The sequence below is a fragment of the Lycium barbarum genome, chromosome 2 (assembly GCF_019175385.1).
Source record: "Lycium barbarum isolate Lr01 chromosome 2, ASM1917538v2, whole genome shotgun sequence".
NCBI lineage: Eukaryota > Viridiplantae > Streptophyta > Magnoliopsida > Solanales > Solanaceae > Lycium > Lycium barbarum.
The window spans coordinates 140,874,917-140,891,155 of NC_083338.1; the positions used below are offsets into that span (position 1 = coordinate 140,874,917).

A 16,239-nucleotide genomic window follows, 5' to 3' on the forward strand; every position below is an offset into this window, starting at 1 on the left:
ACTGACTTAACTGCATGCCTTTGATAAAATTTAATCTTTATTCTTTCAAGCCATACAAATGAATCAAAGAAGTCCCTAGACGGTGGTTGCTTATCTTGAAGTCTGTTAGTATAACAGGTTTGATCCTGCTATTATGTGTGATGGCAGATTATGTTTTTTATTCTGGACCAGATTATTTAGTTCTAGTTTGTCTAAAATTAAGTGTCATGTCCTTTTCTTTTCACAATCCATGTGCGGCTAAAAGATATAAGTATATCTAAACTTTTTCTTAAAATATCACAAAGGCAAATCAATTAAGCTCAAATGACCTTCTGTTTGAACCAAATTAAATGTTAATCTAATATATTATACTGTTATTCATGATAAAAAATAAAATAAAATTTTATCCTATTATTGTCATTTTGAATGCTAAGATCTAATAAATAATGGTTGACGCATGTCGAAATAAGATTCAAAACTAGTTAACCACGGGTGAATATATGTACTTCTAATGTTATGAAGAGAAATTGGGACAAGTTGATATGCAGTGGATAGTTTCCCTTGCTATTTGCACATTTCTTGCGTGGAAGGATAGTTAGAGGTTTAGGTTTGACACGTGTCAAATGGGGGTGAACTTTACATTTTGTAAATCAATTTACAAACGTCAATTGCCTTAAAGTTCAATTTGAATCCTATTGTCTCAACCGCTTTAGTTTCTGATCTGTAGAATTTGAGTTTGGACTTGTATCTGATCCTAAATTCAGCAAATTCAGTAATGCCTAGCTGCATCATGATATCTTGTTTTTCGTTTTCTTTCTGTCGTTTAAAGCTAGTTTCTCTAAATAGGTGTTTGTCCTTCCCCGCCATTGCTAGGATCATATTTATGCTATATTATGTTTGCAGTATGGGCTCTCTAGCCTTGTTTTATTTGACGAACATAAATTGAAATGGTTCGGAAACTTTTGTAAAGCAATTGAAAAAAGTTTATAACCATGCTTCTGATACTTAGTCCATTAAAAGAAGAAATATTAGTTAATTTCTTTTCTAAGATGTCGGTACATTTACATCTCTCCTTGCAGGAATGCCAATGTTTTAGCGTTTATGTTCCAGCTCCATGTTCTCTCATTGGAGGTTCTTAGAGAGGCGGTGTATCCTTTCTATCACTACTTGCATGTTCCCACTAGTTTCATCCTTGTAAACTTGATTGCTTCGTTAGAAATGATTGGTTCATTTTGAGCAATTATACATTATACAGTCCCCTTCAGTTAAGCTACTGATAGTTGAGTAGAAGAATGTTGACTTCTATCTTACTGCTCAATCGTGGGGAATAATTTTTCTTTCAAATGATTGTTGGTCTCCTTAACCTGGTTTCAGCTTTGGGAATTTGAATAACTTGCAATTTTTATCAGAAAATGGACGAGTGCAGAAGTTTGCAAATAGCTTTTGTTCACTTGCATTCATGCTTCAAGAATACAAGGAGAAAAGTGACAACTTGGTAGCCCAGGATGACATGGAAATAACTGTTTCTAGTGATAAAGATACAACTGCGAGAGAAGTTCTGGGAACAAAACTTTCTAACCTACCTAGTATACCTTATTTAAAGAATTGGCACGATTATGTTGCCAAGCTTAGTGCTGTTCTTTTCTCTTTCCTTCTTTCACCAGAAGATGCAAATTCAGATAAAAGCCAAGCATCCACTGTCAAAAGTAGTTTGCCAGTCTCTTCAGCATATGGAGAACTTTCTGTAAAGTGGATCATTAGGGTTCTCCTCACAGTCTTTCCATGCATAAAAGCATGCTCAAATCAGAAGGAGCTGCCTGGTCACTTAAGGTAAATCAGCAAGTATTTAAATCTTTCTGTTCTTTTTATTTCCCATTTCTTCCGCAATCTTATTTTTGCATTTGTGGAGATGTATTTGGGTGCATATGTGAAGATGTATTTGGGTGCTGTATTCGATTTTTGGAATTACTGAAGTGCCTATCTTTTTAGCTGTTGTTCCACTGCACTCGTTATTTTTTTGAGGTTCTCCTTGAATCTCCTGTTTCTGATTTGTTCTTCTCATTTCTACAGGACCTTTATCTACACCCTTCAGCATCATGTTCTGTCTGCATTCAGGAAAATTCTGGTGTTGTTGCCATCTTTGCTACATGTATTCCGGGCAGAAGGAGCTTGGGACTTTATCTTCTCGGAGAATTTTTTTTATTTTGGCCTAGCATCGCTAGGTTCTTCAGATGATTCCTTATCAAAAAAAGGTTCTTCTGATGATTGTACTGAACATTGTTGTGATTCAAATGACAGAAGCACTAGTCTAAGTATTCATGAACTTGAAGCTCTTCAAACAGAAGTGGTTTCATTTTTGGAGTTTGCTGCGACTTTAACTGGAAGTTCTCATAACTTGGTTAGTCATTCGATCTTTCACTCTTTCAGATACATTTATTAACATTGTTGCTATGTGTTTTGGACTTCTTTTTGTCATAATGGTAAGTGTCCTTTCTCTATTACACTGGAGCGGGGTTTACCCTGTGCGCACCCGAAGGTTAGCGGTTACAGGTTCCGTTGTCATCAATTTTTTTAAATTTTTTTTAGGAGTTCCTACATAGCTTAAATAAGAAAATATTTAATAGCCAAAACTGTAATTAGTTTAATACATCTAACCAAATGCATGTTCTTTATGGTAAGAGACAGAAGAGAGAATGTGCAAGGAGAAAATTGAAGAAGCATAAAAGAAAATGAAGCCAATGAAAAGGGAGGATAGGTGTAACCATGTAATTAGCATAAATTGACAGAGAGATAAGTGAGGAAACAACTCTTGCCGACTATTTATTTTCGGCTACCAAAATTATGAGCAGTGTTACCATACGTCAAACCTTTCCTTTGCTAAACTTCTGATTAAATTGTTAATATTTTCCTTTAATTAAATCCTTGATGCCTCTCATCAACATACATACATGCTTACGATGCTTACAAGTGGGATTAGTTGCGGCGCTGCTCCAATAATTATCAATAGTGGCTTAGATTGATGACACGTGTATATATGAATTTTCTATAGCTAGGAATGCTTATGGTTTAGAATCTAAAAATGGTATGACTTAAGGAAAAAAAGAATGAAAAGTTCTGGCTGAAGTTGTTCTATAGACAATACAAAATCTATTAAATTACTTTTTAGTTTTTTTGGAAGTTAATGAATTTCGAAAAAATATGTATGATGTTGTACTTGAAGAAGTTCTAAAAACTTGGTTGTAAGGTCATGTAAATCTTGAATCTAAAATTACGCTTGAATTGACATCGAAGAAATTGCAGTTAGTTTCTATATAAGTGTACATAATGGATCTTGGGCCTTGCTCAACCCCAAAAGCTGGCTTGTAGGGTGAGGATTGCCCAAGTCCATATAAGGAGACCAAATCTCCCATCCCTAGCCGATGTGGGACACTCAACAATAAGTAGCAAGAAAGAATGATCTTAGTATTTGTAAAGCATGTCAAACACTTTTTCTGATTTTAAGAATATAGTATTTTTTAATCCTTGCGTTGAGTTGGCTATTACTTAAATAAATGAAACAAAGTTATAAAAGAAACTCAAAATTAAAAAATAACTGCAGTATATATAAAGGAAAAACAATGATGCCTGGAAATGAGATATGCACATAGGTCATAGAAATACAAAATTGTATAGGCGGGTTCAGTGACTCCAGTCCTGTACGCACTCCCCTAGGATTTTCTTCTAAAGTTCTTACCATAAACCGAAGCGCTGATCTCTTTAGTTCTATTATTCTTACGAGTTTATTTAATTTATAAACAACGTCACTGTAAAGAATTTTTCACTATCAGGTCACTCAAAGGATATCTACAAGTAAGCCTCCTTAAAATGTGATATTTGTAATCTTGAGAATAAGACAAGTTACCCGCTACAACAGGTAAAAGTGACCTGATGGTTTTAAAATTCGCTGCACTTTCTGTATATCTAACTTAAACTGATCATGATTAGTATATATATAAGGGTTAATTTTTTTTTTATTGATTTTAAAGTCCTAAATATTAGGACTTCCATCATAGTTCAACTAGGGAAAGATTTACTAAACAAAATTTGACTTGATTCACGTTGGAAAAACAAATGACTCAAAATCGTAAATATCAGGAAAAATGACAATTTTGTCTAATGTCATAACTATTTCAACTCTAGCTTGCTCTTAGTTGTGCATGAGTGGGATTTTCGGGTATAATATTATTAGCCTTTAGCATAATGTTGCATCCTTACTTGGGTTTCAATGGCTTATTCATGATTAATTCTTCTTCGTCAGTGCTTCTTTAGAAGATACAAAATGGTTTTTTAATGACTGAGATATCCTTCTGGAGACAACCCTTAGGACCAAATGCAGCCTTCAAAACTCAGGGATAATGGGTTCGCCTTCTATCCTTCTCCACTTGATTACCAAGCTTAGTTCACAAGTCCCTCAATCTAGCCACTTGAACTAAGCCTTGAGGGCTTTATTGGTACTTTGCTTAGACTTTTTATCTTCCAAGTGTCACATTTTTCCTCTTCAGTTTGCATATTGGGTGAAATTTGTCTATTTATGTGACTGGATAGAATTCTTCCTCTGTTTCATGTTAGGCTACTGTCCTGGTTGGCATTTTCAGCCTTAACGACAGTGTGAATTATGTATTGGGGTCTCCTTTTATGCTTCACCTTCCCAGTTGTTTAGTGAGCTTCCTTCCATGCGCTTTTGTTCAGATTAAAAGGTTTGGTAAATAAAGAACATATAATGCTTGACTGTGCTAGTTTTGCAATCTCTCTCTCTTTTTTTTTTTTTTTTTTTTGCATGAGATGTGAGCTTATGCAATTCAGTTTCCCTCTTGTCCTGAAACTTATTTTCTTATGGTGGCAGCCTGAGTGCTCCATTTTGCTAGAGGCTCTTGAACAATCTGCTTGTAATCCTTGGGTTGCAAATCTTCTTGCGAAGAGCCTACTTCAAATAATGCGGTCTTCATCAGAGAAAACTCTTTCTTCTTTTAAAACACTCGATGCAGTTCTTCGTGTCCTCAAAGTTGCCTGCGTTCAGGCCCAAGAGTCTAAAAGGCACGGGATTGCTAGTCCTCACACGGAGAGTGGTCCTGTTCCTTCTCTAAACCAAGACATGGTGAATTCTCTCGAGATGATTCATAGTTGGCAGAACAGCATGGAAACTTTTATTGAACTCGTCGCAGAGTATTTCTCTCTTACGAAAGATGCCAAAAGCTCTACTTTGCACAGTGCTACCTGCGTTGATAGATTGTTTGATTTGTTTTGGGAAGAAAAATTGAGAAATCGCATGCTTCCTCTTATTCTTGATTTGATGAAGGTAATAATCTGTAATGAATTTATTTTGTATTATTTTTGGTGTTCTTGCTATGCCCTACTACTAATCTTTCATTTATTTACCTCTTTCATGTGAAATCTTTTGCTGGGGGAACAGATTGTTCCATCTTCTGAGGAGGACCAGAAAGCTAAATTATATATATGTTCTAAGTATCTGGAAACATTTACTCATGTTAAGGACCGGGAGAACTTTGTTGAATTGTCTATCGATCTATTGGTTGGGATGATTGATTTACTTTTGACAGATATAGAGGTATGCTCTGATAAATCTATGTTTTTCTACTGTTCTATAGCTATGTGTTATCTGCTATTCATATTCTGTTTACATGTTGACAGAGAGTGGTTTCTATGTTGGCAGTATTATCAGGCTTTATTTCGGGATGGCGAGTGTTTTATACATGTTGTATCCTTGCTAAATGGGAACCTTGACGTGCCCAAAGGTGAAGAGCTGGTTCTGAATGTCCTCCAAACACTAACCTGCTTGCTTTCAGGGAATGATGTCTCAAAGGTGCGTTTGTTTCTGCCAGTTAAAATTTTTCTCTTTTGTGCAATTAGTTGCATAATTTGTTTGTGATGGTTGCAAAATTATTGAGAACACGAAAAATGGTGTACTTTTAACTTCTTCCTAAATGAACAGGCTGTCTAATTATGGTTTCACATCTTTTCTTCCTTTCTGATCACTTGGGATCATCTTGTATGGTGCAGCATTTCTTCTCCATTGTTGCCTAGCTTTGGCCTCATTTCCGCTGTAGTGCCAACTCGATGTCTCGAAGTTGTTTATCATTTCCGTTGCAATTTATTTTCCGTAGGACCTTGTCATATTTCTGTAACAAAGAGCATGTGTATCACTGTAGTATTTTGTCATCTCGTGTTTATCTAAGAATTCTTGAAGGGAGACTATGCATTTTCCTTATGGTAAGGGGATCCGTATCTTAGGTCTTTGTCTTTGCCTATTACTGTATTAAATTGACTCTGTGTGAAAGCTTCTGTTAACTGCTCTAGAAGAACCTTTCATACTCTATTCCTGGTTAGCAGGGTGCTTTGGCACTTCCTTCTGGTTAGGCATAAATTTCTGCATACAACAAGTAAAATAAAATTCTGGATTTATGCATTAGTATACTTAAAATTGGTACATAAAACAAGCAGGAAATTGTTTACTCTGGATGAACCGGAGTAGGTGCCAAGCTACTCAGACCAAGTGCTGCATGGCGCTTGGGGATGCCTTTTATTTGCAATTGAATATTGAGCTCCATCTTGAAGGGAATTAGGGCCATGTTTTCACTAATCTTGGGGAAGACAGAAAAACAAATGTCGGTTGACAGGCAGCAGCAACATTACTCCCACTTAAAAGCTTAATCCTATGGATCCACTTTATTCTTTCGAACCAATTCTGTGTCTAATCAAAACAGACAATGTCTTGCGTTATCGAGTACGAAAAGTAGATTGAACCCAGTCTTACTATAGTATTCCAGTATTTCTAATAGATGTGATCAGGCTCAGTTTCTCAATCCATCAAAGTGTTTCCTATCCCAATCATGTCTTTCTTTTACCATGATTATTGGTCCTGCCTCTGAAACAGCATATGTTTTTGCATGTCTGAATTGTGTACTCATTCATTCTTTATTCTTTTGGTTTCAAAGGCTGCGTTTCGAGATCTTGTGGGGACGGGTTATCAGACTTTGCGTAGCTTGCTGTTGGACTTCTGCCAATGGAAACCAAGTGAGGCGCTTTTAGATGCTCTGCTTGATATGTTGGTTGATGGGAAGTTTGATCTCAAGGCAAGCCCTATGATAAAGGTTAGTTGTCCTAATTCTTGTATGTGCACCAACAGTTACAGCATCCTTCTGTACTTGTTAGGAAAAAAAACACAATAACAGCTTTTGTTTCCTCATGGTTTTAGTAAATTAATAACATGTTAAATGTGCTACTCATGTCATCTTTTCCTTTTGGCCTTCATACTTCAGAATGAAGATGTCATCTTGCTATATCTCAGTGTCCTGCAAAAGGTTGGTATCAGTCCCACTTTGATTAATGCTTTCCCTATCATGATTTTGGCTGTTGTGCTTTCACTGTTACTCTTCTTCAATTATCTCCTTTTTATTTTTGTAAAAATACAGTATTATGAATAATGATATTTCTGTTTGCTAACTGGGCAGAGCAGTGATTCATTGCGGAATCAGGGGCTTGATGTTTTTCTTCAGCTTATAAGAGATTCAATGTCCAATCAAGCTTCTTGTGTCAAAGCAGGGATGCTAAACTTTCTTCTTGATTGGTTTCCCCAAGAGGGCAAGGACACTGTAGTCTTGAAAATTGCCCAATTAATCCAGGTCGTTGGCGGGCATAGCATTTCTGGAAAAGATATACGAAAAATCTTTGCTCTACTCCGGAGTGAGAAAGTAGGGTCACATCAGCAGTACAGCTCATTGCTTTTGACCAGCATGCTGTCAATGCTCAACGAGAAGGGGCCAACTGCCTTCTTTGATCTCAGTGGGGTGGAATCGGTAACTGAAACAATGACCTTTCTAGCAATCTGAAATTTGTTTTACTGAATGCATGTTGTCTCTTCTTTTTCCTTTCTCTACTTGCTTCGAGTAACTTCTCGTTGCAAATTATGTGAGGCTTCCCCTTCCCTCATGCAGGGAATTTTGATAAAGACTCCAGTTCAGTGGCCATTGAATAAGGGGTTTTCGTTTACTTGTTGGCTAAGGGTAGAAAGCTTTCCCAGAGGTGGTGGAACAATGGGACTTTTCAGTTTTCTTACTGAAAGTGGAAGAGGATGCATTGGTGTTCTTGGAAAAGATAAGCTTATATATGAGGTGATAAAAAAGTTGTTATTTGCTTCAGTTTGACTTGGGGCTTGTTTACATTTCTGTGAGTCTTGAGTTTGCAGTGCATTACAATATTTGCATTGGTTACACCAGCCTTCTTTGTTAAGCCACGTTAGGCTGATGTCTTTGCTATTAATAGCTCTCTGTTACTTTTACAGTCAATTAATCAGAAAAGGCAATCTGTTGTGCTGCAAGTCAATCTTGTTAGAAAGAAGTGGCATTTTTTGTGTTTAACACACACAATCGGTAGGACATTTTCTGGAGGTAGCCAATTGAAGTGTTATTTGGATGGAACTCTTGTATCCTCTGAAAAATGCAGGTATCTCTCTCTCTCTCCCTGCTGATGTTTGATTTGGTTAGAGAAGAGTTTGTTCGATCTATTCTCAATTGAAGATAGCTCCGTGAATTTTCATAATTTGGTTGCAGATATGCAAAAGTAAATGAGCCTCTGACTTGTTGCACTATTGGCACGAAAATCAGTTTACCTTCCTATGAGGAAGAGAGTCCTGCACTTTATTCGAAAGATCCATCTGCTTTCTATGGTCAGATTGGTCCAGTTTACTTGTTCAACGATTCCATTGCTTCAGAACATGTGCTAGGCATCTATTCTTTAGGACCTAGCTACATGTATTCCTTCCTGGATAATGAAACTGCAGTTCATTTGGATAGCCCATTGCCCAGTGGAGTGCTTGATGTTAAAGATGGTCTTGCATCCAAAATCATATTTGGACTTAATTCACAGGTTCTTTTCTTTCCCCTTGAATTGTTTACCTGAAAATTTTGTGTTTTCTTGCATGTTCGTATGGAACTGAAATATTGAAATTTCTGTATCAGGCACGTAATGGGAGGCGTTTATTTAATGTTTCACCAGTGGTGGATCCTGGATTAGATAAAAGTTCATTTGAAGCAACTGTCTTGGTTGGGACACAGCTGTGCTCTAGACGACTGCTTCAACAGATCATATATTGTGTTGGGGGTGTCTCTGTGTTTTTCCCTCTTTTCACTAAGACTGATTTGTATGAAATAGAAGAAGCTAAGCAAGCTGGCCAAGCTTTACTTACCCCAATTACAAAGGAGCGTTTAACTGCTGAAGTTATTGAACTTATAGCTTCTGTTCTGGATGAGAATTTAGCCAATCAACAACAGATGCTCCTTCTTGCCGGATTTCCAATACTGGGTTTTTTGCTGCAGTCAGTTCCCCCTGAGCAATTAAATATGGATACACTGTCTGCTTTGAAACATTTGTTTAATGTGGTTGCAAATGGTGGTAAGTCACACAAGCTACTTGTTTGTTCTTTTTTGTTATCTTTGAGTAACTCTCTGTTCGACACATTTTGCCAAATCTTCTGTTGTGTAACTTCCTTTAATTTATTGCCAGGTCTGTCAGAAACGCTAGTCAAGGATGCTATATCCCATATATTTCTTAGCCCTGTTATATGGGTCTACTCAGGTTACAGGGTTCAACGTGAACTGTATATGTTTCTCATCCAGCAATTTGATAATGATCCAAGGTTGCTGAGAAGTTTATGTAGGCTCCCGCGTGTTCTTGACATAATTCGGCAATTTTACTGGGATGATGTCAAAACTCGTTCTGCTATTGGAAGCAAGCCTCTTTTACATCCTGTGACAAAACAAGTTATAGGGGAGAGACCTAGCAAAGATGAAATACATAAAATTCGTCTCCTTCTATTGAGTCTTGGTGAGATGAGTCTCAGGTAGTATTCTTTTTCTTGGATAGGATAAAACTTTTCTTCTTTTGACTGTTGTAGTGACTGAATTTTCTTCTTTACCATGTAAGCTTTCTAGCTTCTGTTTAGCTTTCCTATTTCAGCTTTTCCAGAAATAAAGCTATTTCCTATTGTGCACCACCTTTTGAAGATGTTCTCTTACCTTTTTGTTTATGCAGGCAGCATATTTCAGCATCAGATATAAAATCTCTCATTGCCTTTTTTGAGAGTAGCCAGGACATGGCATGCATTGAAGATGTTCTACATATGGTTATTCGAGCTGTTTCCCAGAAACAACTGCTTGCTTCTTTCCTTGAACAAGTCAATTTGATTGGTGGCTGTCACATATTTGTAAATCTTCTTGAAAGGTATGACCTCAAATAGTTGAAACACATATTTTGATTATCGTAAATGTTGAATTGTGCGACCACCCTATGTAAAAGCTTAAATTGTTAGAGGGGACACCATTATGAGAAATGAGACAAAAAAAAGGAATTCCGAGAAACTCAGTTTGATTATTTCCTGAAGCTCGTCTTTATATGGTGAAGTATTCATGCTCCAAATTAGAAGGAAAATCAAGAATTCCACAACTACTTGAAATCAATCAAACTAATTGACTCTATCTGACCCTAATTGATATACTATATTTTCAGTATCCTTGACATTCCCCGTCAAACTGGTACAAATCGTATCTACCAAGCTTGCTGTCTCCATAAAAAGTGTACAAAAGCTTGCTGCATATATAACTTGTCCTGTGAATATATATGCAAGCTGATCATTTGACTTTATGAACTTTGTGACAGTATCTCATAGGAGTATTTCTCTCTCGGCAATTACATTTTATGTGCTTGGTTGGTCATCTCGTAAAACAACGGATTTGATGCAATATGAAGATGCAACTTGATTGTCGCACACAATTTACATTTTGTCAATAACTCATCTGGATTGAGCAGCCTCAGGACTCGATAAATATCTCAACTGACCAAGATCCGTGGTCTGAAAATGCTGAAAGAGATAATGTTTCATCTTAGTAATGCCTTCCTGATCATTCTTGTGATAACTAGATCATAAATATAACCAAATACGTTTACATATTTGGAGCAGAATGATGATAGAACACAAAATCATCTGCTTCATTGCAAGTCATGCCTTAATCCTGAACAACTGAGCTAATTTACTAAACCTGTCTTCAAGGGATTCTTCTAAACCATATAATGATCAACCTAGCCGGAATACCAGACAGTTGCACTGCCCTTGAGCAGCAAAGCTTTGTGGTTGCTCCATAGTTATTTCATTTTATAATTAATCGTATTGATGTGTTCTTAATGTCTGATTATTAAAGAGGCAAATGATGAATAGTGGCCGTAGACAGAAAAAATGGACATACACAAGTTTTGCCACGGGAAATGTATCACCACAGTCAGACCCAAAAGACTTGAGTATAGCCTTTGGCAACTAAATGGTGCCTTGGGCTGATCAATCCGACCAACAGTGCCAACCACAACCACGGTAGATTTTCTTGGAAGTAGAGGAACAAGCTTCCAATTATTACTAGAGTGAGGGTAAAAGAAACATCTATTCAACAATAGCTGCTTGTTGCCAATCGGGATGAGAGAATAGAAACTGATGACACAGAAACATAATGAGATTGTGACATGCGTTGATAACTCAAAACAAGAATAATTAGGGCTTAGGATTACGAGTAACAACAACAATATACCCATTATAATCCCACCAGGTGGGGTTTGGGAGGGTAGAGTGTACGCATACCTTACCCTCACCTTGTAAAGGTGAGAGGCTGTTATTAGGATTACGAGTAGACAAATACTTTTTGAGTAGTAATAGAACGGTGCGAGAGAGACAAGTCCGCAACAGACAAAGAATCTTGTTCCGGGTTTGAATAATCTGGACCAGATGAAGACTGCAATCAATGATTACAAGTCAGGAATGGTGGAGCTGTATAAAGTGGAGTTCTAGGTGGTGGAATTGTAGGTTGTGAAGTTGTATGTGTCTGTATCAATGGGAGAAGGTGGATGAGCGATAATGGCAAAATACTGAAAGATGGAATTGGTAAAACCTCAAAAATGTGTAGATGTTCAAAAGTCGAGAGTGTGATGTAGGATTGAGTCTAAAAAAAGGTAACATCTCACTAGGTACTGTTGGAGGTCAGGTGAGTAGCACTGAATCCCTGCTACACCCTTGAATAACTTGGGAATACACACTTGAGAGCACGAGGGACTAACTTGTCATTTTTCAAGAGTGAAGTTATGGTCGAAACACGTGCTTCCAGAAACACGGGGGGAACCGAATATAAGGGTTTGTAGTATTTAGTGTTGTCAAAGGCACGCTTAAGCCCTGAAGCGAGACTCAAAACATGTTGAGCGCTTCACCTTGCTTTATGGGCGCTACAGTGTCATCTCAAAACAAGGTGGATTGATTGTTAACGAGGAACTAATACCTCATAGCCAAGCCCTCTCGCCGGATAATGCCTAGAAATGGCTCACGCACTCGGGTCGTGAAGAATCTGTCACCGGAAATACTAGGATTTGGTCAATGCGCGTAGGTGCATGAGATCTGTATGTGTTACTATTTTAGGTTTTATTACGGGACAACTCATGATGTTCATATCGATCTATTATGCGCCTCGGAGAACAATAAGAGCTGATTTGTCTCAATTAGGCTTTTGACGGCGTGGAGAAAGATCTTATTTGAATATAGGGGATTCTTCTATAAAGAATAAGAGAGAAGATCTAGAACCTAGCAAACTAGCTTCCTTCTTACTAGCATTGTTCCAGATCCTCTCGAACTACCTTTATTGGTGACAACATAATAATCTGTATCGTTTGTAATTACTTAGTAATTCTTTACATTATATTTATGTTCCCATGTCTATAAACCGCTGTAGTGAATGTGCCTCCTGAAGTAATTCGTTGAAGTTATTCAAAACCAAAGTCTGTTTCGTTTGATTGTCATGTGCTATATTTGTTGCAGAGACTTCGAGCCCATCAGGCTACTAGGTCTGCAGTTCCTTGGACGACTGCTGGTTGGTCTTCCGTTGGAGAAGAAAGGATCAAAATTCTTCAGTATTGCTGTTGGAAGATCTAAATCTCTTTCAGAGGGCCTTAGGAAAATTGGTTCAAGGACGCAACCCATTTTCTCAGTTATATCCGATAGACTGTTTAAATTTCCTCAGACAGATCTCTTGTGTGCGACATTGTATGATGTTCTGCTTGGAGGTGCCAGCCCTAAACAGGTGTGCATGTAAATTGGTGCTCTTGTTTTCCTTTTCCAGATTACAGTCTCACTTAGCAAGTCATGCTGCTATACCATGTACTAGTTGCTGGTTGCGTTGTAGTTTGCTTTTAATTAGTTATTCAATAGTCAGTGTACGTACAGAAGCTCATTGAACTATTTGGATCTTTTGTTTCAGGTTCTACAGAAGCATAGTCAACTTGACCGTCAAAAAAGTAGCAGAAATAGCTCTCAGTTTTTCCTTCCTCAGATTTTAGCCCTTATTTTCAGATTCTTGTCAGGTTGTAAGGATGCTCCTACAAGAATAAAAATTATTAGCGATCTACTTGATCTTCTTGATTCGACTGCTACAAACATTGAAGCTCTAATGGTAGAAATCTGTTCTTGCTGCTATAGAATTGCTCCCTTCTTTAACTTTGTTTGATGAGGCATAATGACTATCTTCTCATTGCTTGAACGTTGTTGTTTAGGAAAACGGTTGGAATGCATGGCTGGATGCCTCCGTGAAGCTTAATGCGTTGAAAAACTACAAATTGGAGTCGAAAATTAACGATGACACTGAAACGAGTGAGCAAAATCATTTGAGGAGTTTCTACTGTGTTGTTCTTTGCCATTATATGCATTCTATAAAAGGTGGCTGGCAACACTTGGAGGAGACTGTGAACTTTCTCCTTGTACAATTTGAACAAGTGTGTCCTTACCTCTACTTTGTGACACAGTTCTTTTACAACTTGAGTTTTGTTGTCAACTATTTGACTACTGCAAGCTTTTGTTACTAGGGTGGCATTGCTTATAGGTACTTCCTTCGTGATCTGTACGAGGACTTAGTCCGCAAGTTGTTAGACTTATCTGCAGTGGAGAATGTTCTTGTCACTCAGCCTTGTCGAGACAACATGCTGTATCTTTTAAAACTTGTTGATGAGATGCTTCTTTCTGAAATGAAGTTTAATCTTCCGGTACATGTCTTGCTTTATATACTAGCTCCTCTACCCATTTATTTCTCTTTTCTTGGTCACCTGAAATTAACTGCTATTTTTGCTATATGCGTAAGTGATTATTGTTATTTTTTTTATTTTCCTCCACCCCATATACTGCTTGGTCCACAAGCTACTTGCAAAGCTTTTTGGTATTATTCTCAGATCATAAATATCATAGTAAGTTGATGCAAGTAGTTTGTAGCTCAGTTTGTAGGCTTAAATTTCAAAAGACGTAGTAGCTTTAAACTTTAGAAGAAGTATATATGCTGTGAGCTCCTCTATCTAGCACTGTTATTTTCCATCTCCTCATCTCCCTTGTACTCTTTTCCAGCTTTCTTGAACTTTTTCTGGTCTCAAGTCTTTCTAGTGGCAAACAGTTATTATTTGTACCTTGGAACCCAATTACTTTCCCAACAAGTGATAAAGACTAATCTCTTTTGCCCATAGTAAGGAAATTGGACCATATTTCTGTTTATAACCCAACATCACTGTTGGCACACTATAAGATGGCGGTCGTTGGTAGAGAACATAGGATCATTTTAATAAAATGGAGGCTTTATAAATTTGTTTAATAGGATTTGAATGTGGTTTTTGTTGTTTCATTTCTTGTTGAAAGTGTATTTAACTTTATTTTGTTCTACTGGTCACAGTATCCAGCCAGCAACACAGAATTTTCTTCAGAGTTCTTAGAACTAGAACAGCTGAAAGACCTTGGATCTGCTCTACTTGATGCCCTCCAAGGAGAACCTGATGAGAAGCTATCGAGGTACTGCAGATATAGTTTGGCTTTTTTATAAGTACCTGATGTTGCAGCAGTTTATTGGCTGGCCTTACCAAATTAATGAAGTTACTGCAGTGTTCCGCTGCTTTCATTTCTGTAAAAGCCTCTTGCTTTCTTTCCAGGAGTCATGTTTTCAAGCGGCCTGACATTAATGAAGTTGAGAAAATTGACGATGAGTGGTGGACTTTATGTGACAATCTTTGGAATGCTATAAGTGAGATGAATGGCAAGGGTCCAAACAAGATGTTACCCAGGTCCTCACAGTCAGTAGCACCATCACTTAGCCAAAGAGCCCGTGGCTTGGTAGAATCACTGAATATACCAGCTGCAGAAATGGCTGCTGTTGTTGTCTCAGGGGGAATTAGCAATGCTTTGGCTGGAAAACCCAACAAGCCTGTTGATAAGGCTATGCTTTTAAGAGGGGAAAAGTGTCCAAGAATTGTATTTCGGTTGATTATCCTATATCTTTGTAAATCATCGCTTGAACGAGCATCTCGATGTGTACAACAGGTTATCCCTCTTCTGCCTTGCCTTCTGACTGCTGATGATGAGCAAAGCAAGAGCCGTTTGCAGCTTTTCATTTGGTAATGTTTCATAATTTAATGATCCTTCCTCTGGCTGTTAAATTACGTGGCATCGTTTGACTTCTCATTTGTATTGACAAGATATAATATTCAATTCAACACATGTTTAGGGCATTACTCGCAGTTAGGTCTCATTATGGGGCGCTGGATGATGGGGCTAGATTTCATGTTATAGCTCACATAATTCGGGAAACTGTCAATTGCGGGAAACTGATGCTAGCTACAAGTATTGTGAGCAGAGATGATTCTTCAGAGTCAGGGAGCAATACTAAAGAGGGAAGCACCATTCACAATCTGATTCAAAAGGACCGTGTGCTTTCTGCGGTGCGTCTTGGAATAGTTAACCCTGTGCTATATCACTTAATATTTTGTACTTTTCAAAAAATAATTTGAGTATATGCATGTTTTCCCCTTGAAATTAGGGGATTCTTGTGAGTACATGCATGGAAATTTTGAATTTCTGTTATTCTCCCACCATGACCACTTCATAGTCTAAGAAATCTCTTTTGTCCCTTTCTTCTGTAGTCTCCCTGACTTTTTTTTTTTTTTGTTTGGTATTTCTAATTCCTTGGATTGGCTTTTATTGATGTTTTAGGATTCCATTTATGTACTTCTGTTTCAGGGAGTTGCCTTGCTTGCTGGTTTGTTACCAATGGACTGTTGTCTAACCTTTTGTCAAATGAAAACTTAATAAGTTATTGGAAAAACGGGGAAAAAATCCCTATATCCAAAGTCTGTACATTATTAAAGTTTGGACAC

General features: G+C 37.5%; 1 protein-coding gene across 2 annotated transcripts in view; it reads left to right on the forward strand.

Moving 5' to 3' along the window:
• The window catches only part of LOC132627641 (BEACH domain-containing protein B), a 36,141-nt gene that overhangs the window by 9,139 nt on the left and 10,763 nt on the right, over nt 1–16,239 (forward strand). For both annotated transcript variants that reach the window (XM_060343100.1, XM_060343099.1), the window contains exons 8-29: nt 1,059–1,127; nt 1,354–1,809; nt 2,050–2,377; nt 4,862–5,314; nt 5,429–5,584; nt 5,690–5,839; nt 6,972–7,127; nt 7,296–7,337; nt 7,488–7,832; nt 7,971–8,147; nt 8,318–8,478; nt 8,586–8,901; nt 8,994–9,426; nt 9,538–9,874; nt 10,066–10,254; nt 12,878–13,139; nt 13,317–13,508; nt 13,609–13,827; nt 13,918–14,094; nt 14,766–14,881; nt 15,019–15,480; nt 15,591–15,804. In XM_060343100.1, coding sequence (XP_060199083.1) covers nt 1,059–1,127; nt 1,354–1,809; nt 2,050–2,377; nt 4,862–5,314; nt 5,429–5,584; nt 5,690–5,839; nt 6,972–7,127; nt 7,296–7,337; nt 7,488–7,832; nt 7,971–8,147; nt 8,318–8,478; nt 8,586–8,901; nt 8,994–9,426; nt 9,538–9,874; nt 10,066–10,254; nt 12,878–13,139; nt 13,317–13,508; nt 13,609–13,827; nt 13,918–14,094; nt 14,766–14,881; nt 15,019–15,480; nt 15,591–15,804 — 5,410 coding nt within the window. The remainder of the gene's footprint in view (nt 1–1,058; nt 1,128–1,353; nt 1,810–2,049; nt 2,378–4,861; nt 5,315–5,428; nt 5,585–5,689; nt 5,840–6,971; nt 7,128–7,295; nt 7,338–7,487; nt 7,833–7,970; nt 8,148–8,317; nt 8,479–8,585; nt 8,902–8,993; nt 9,427–9,537; nt 9,875–10,065; nt 10,255–12,877; nt 13,140–13,316; nt 13,509–13,608; nt 13,828–13,917; nt 14,095–14,765; nt 14,882–15,018; nt 15,481–15,590; nt 15,805–16,239) is intronic.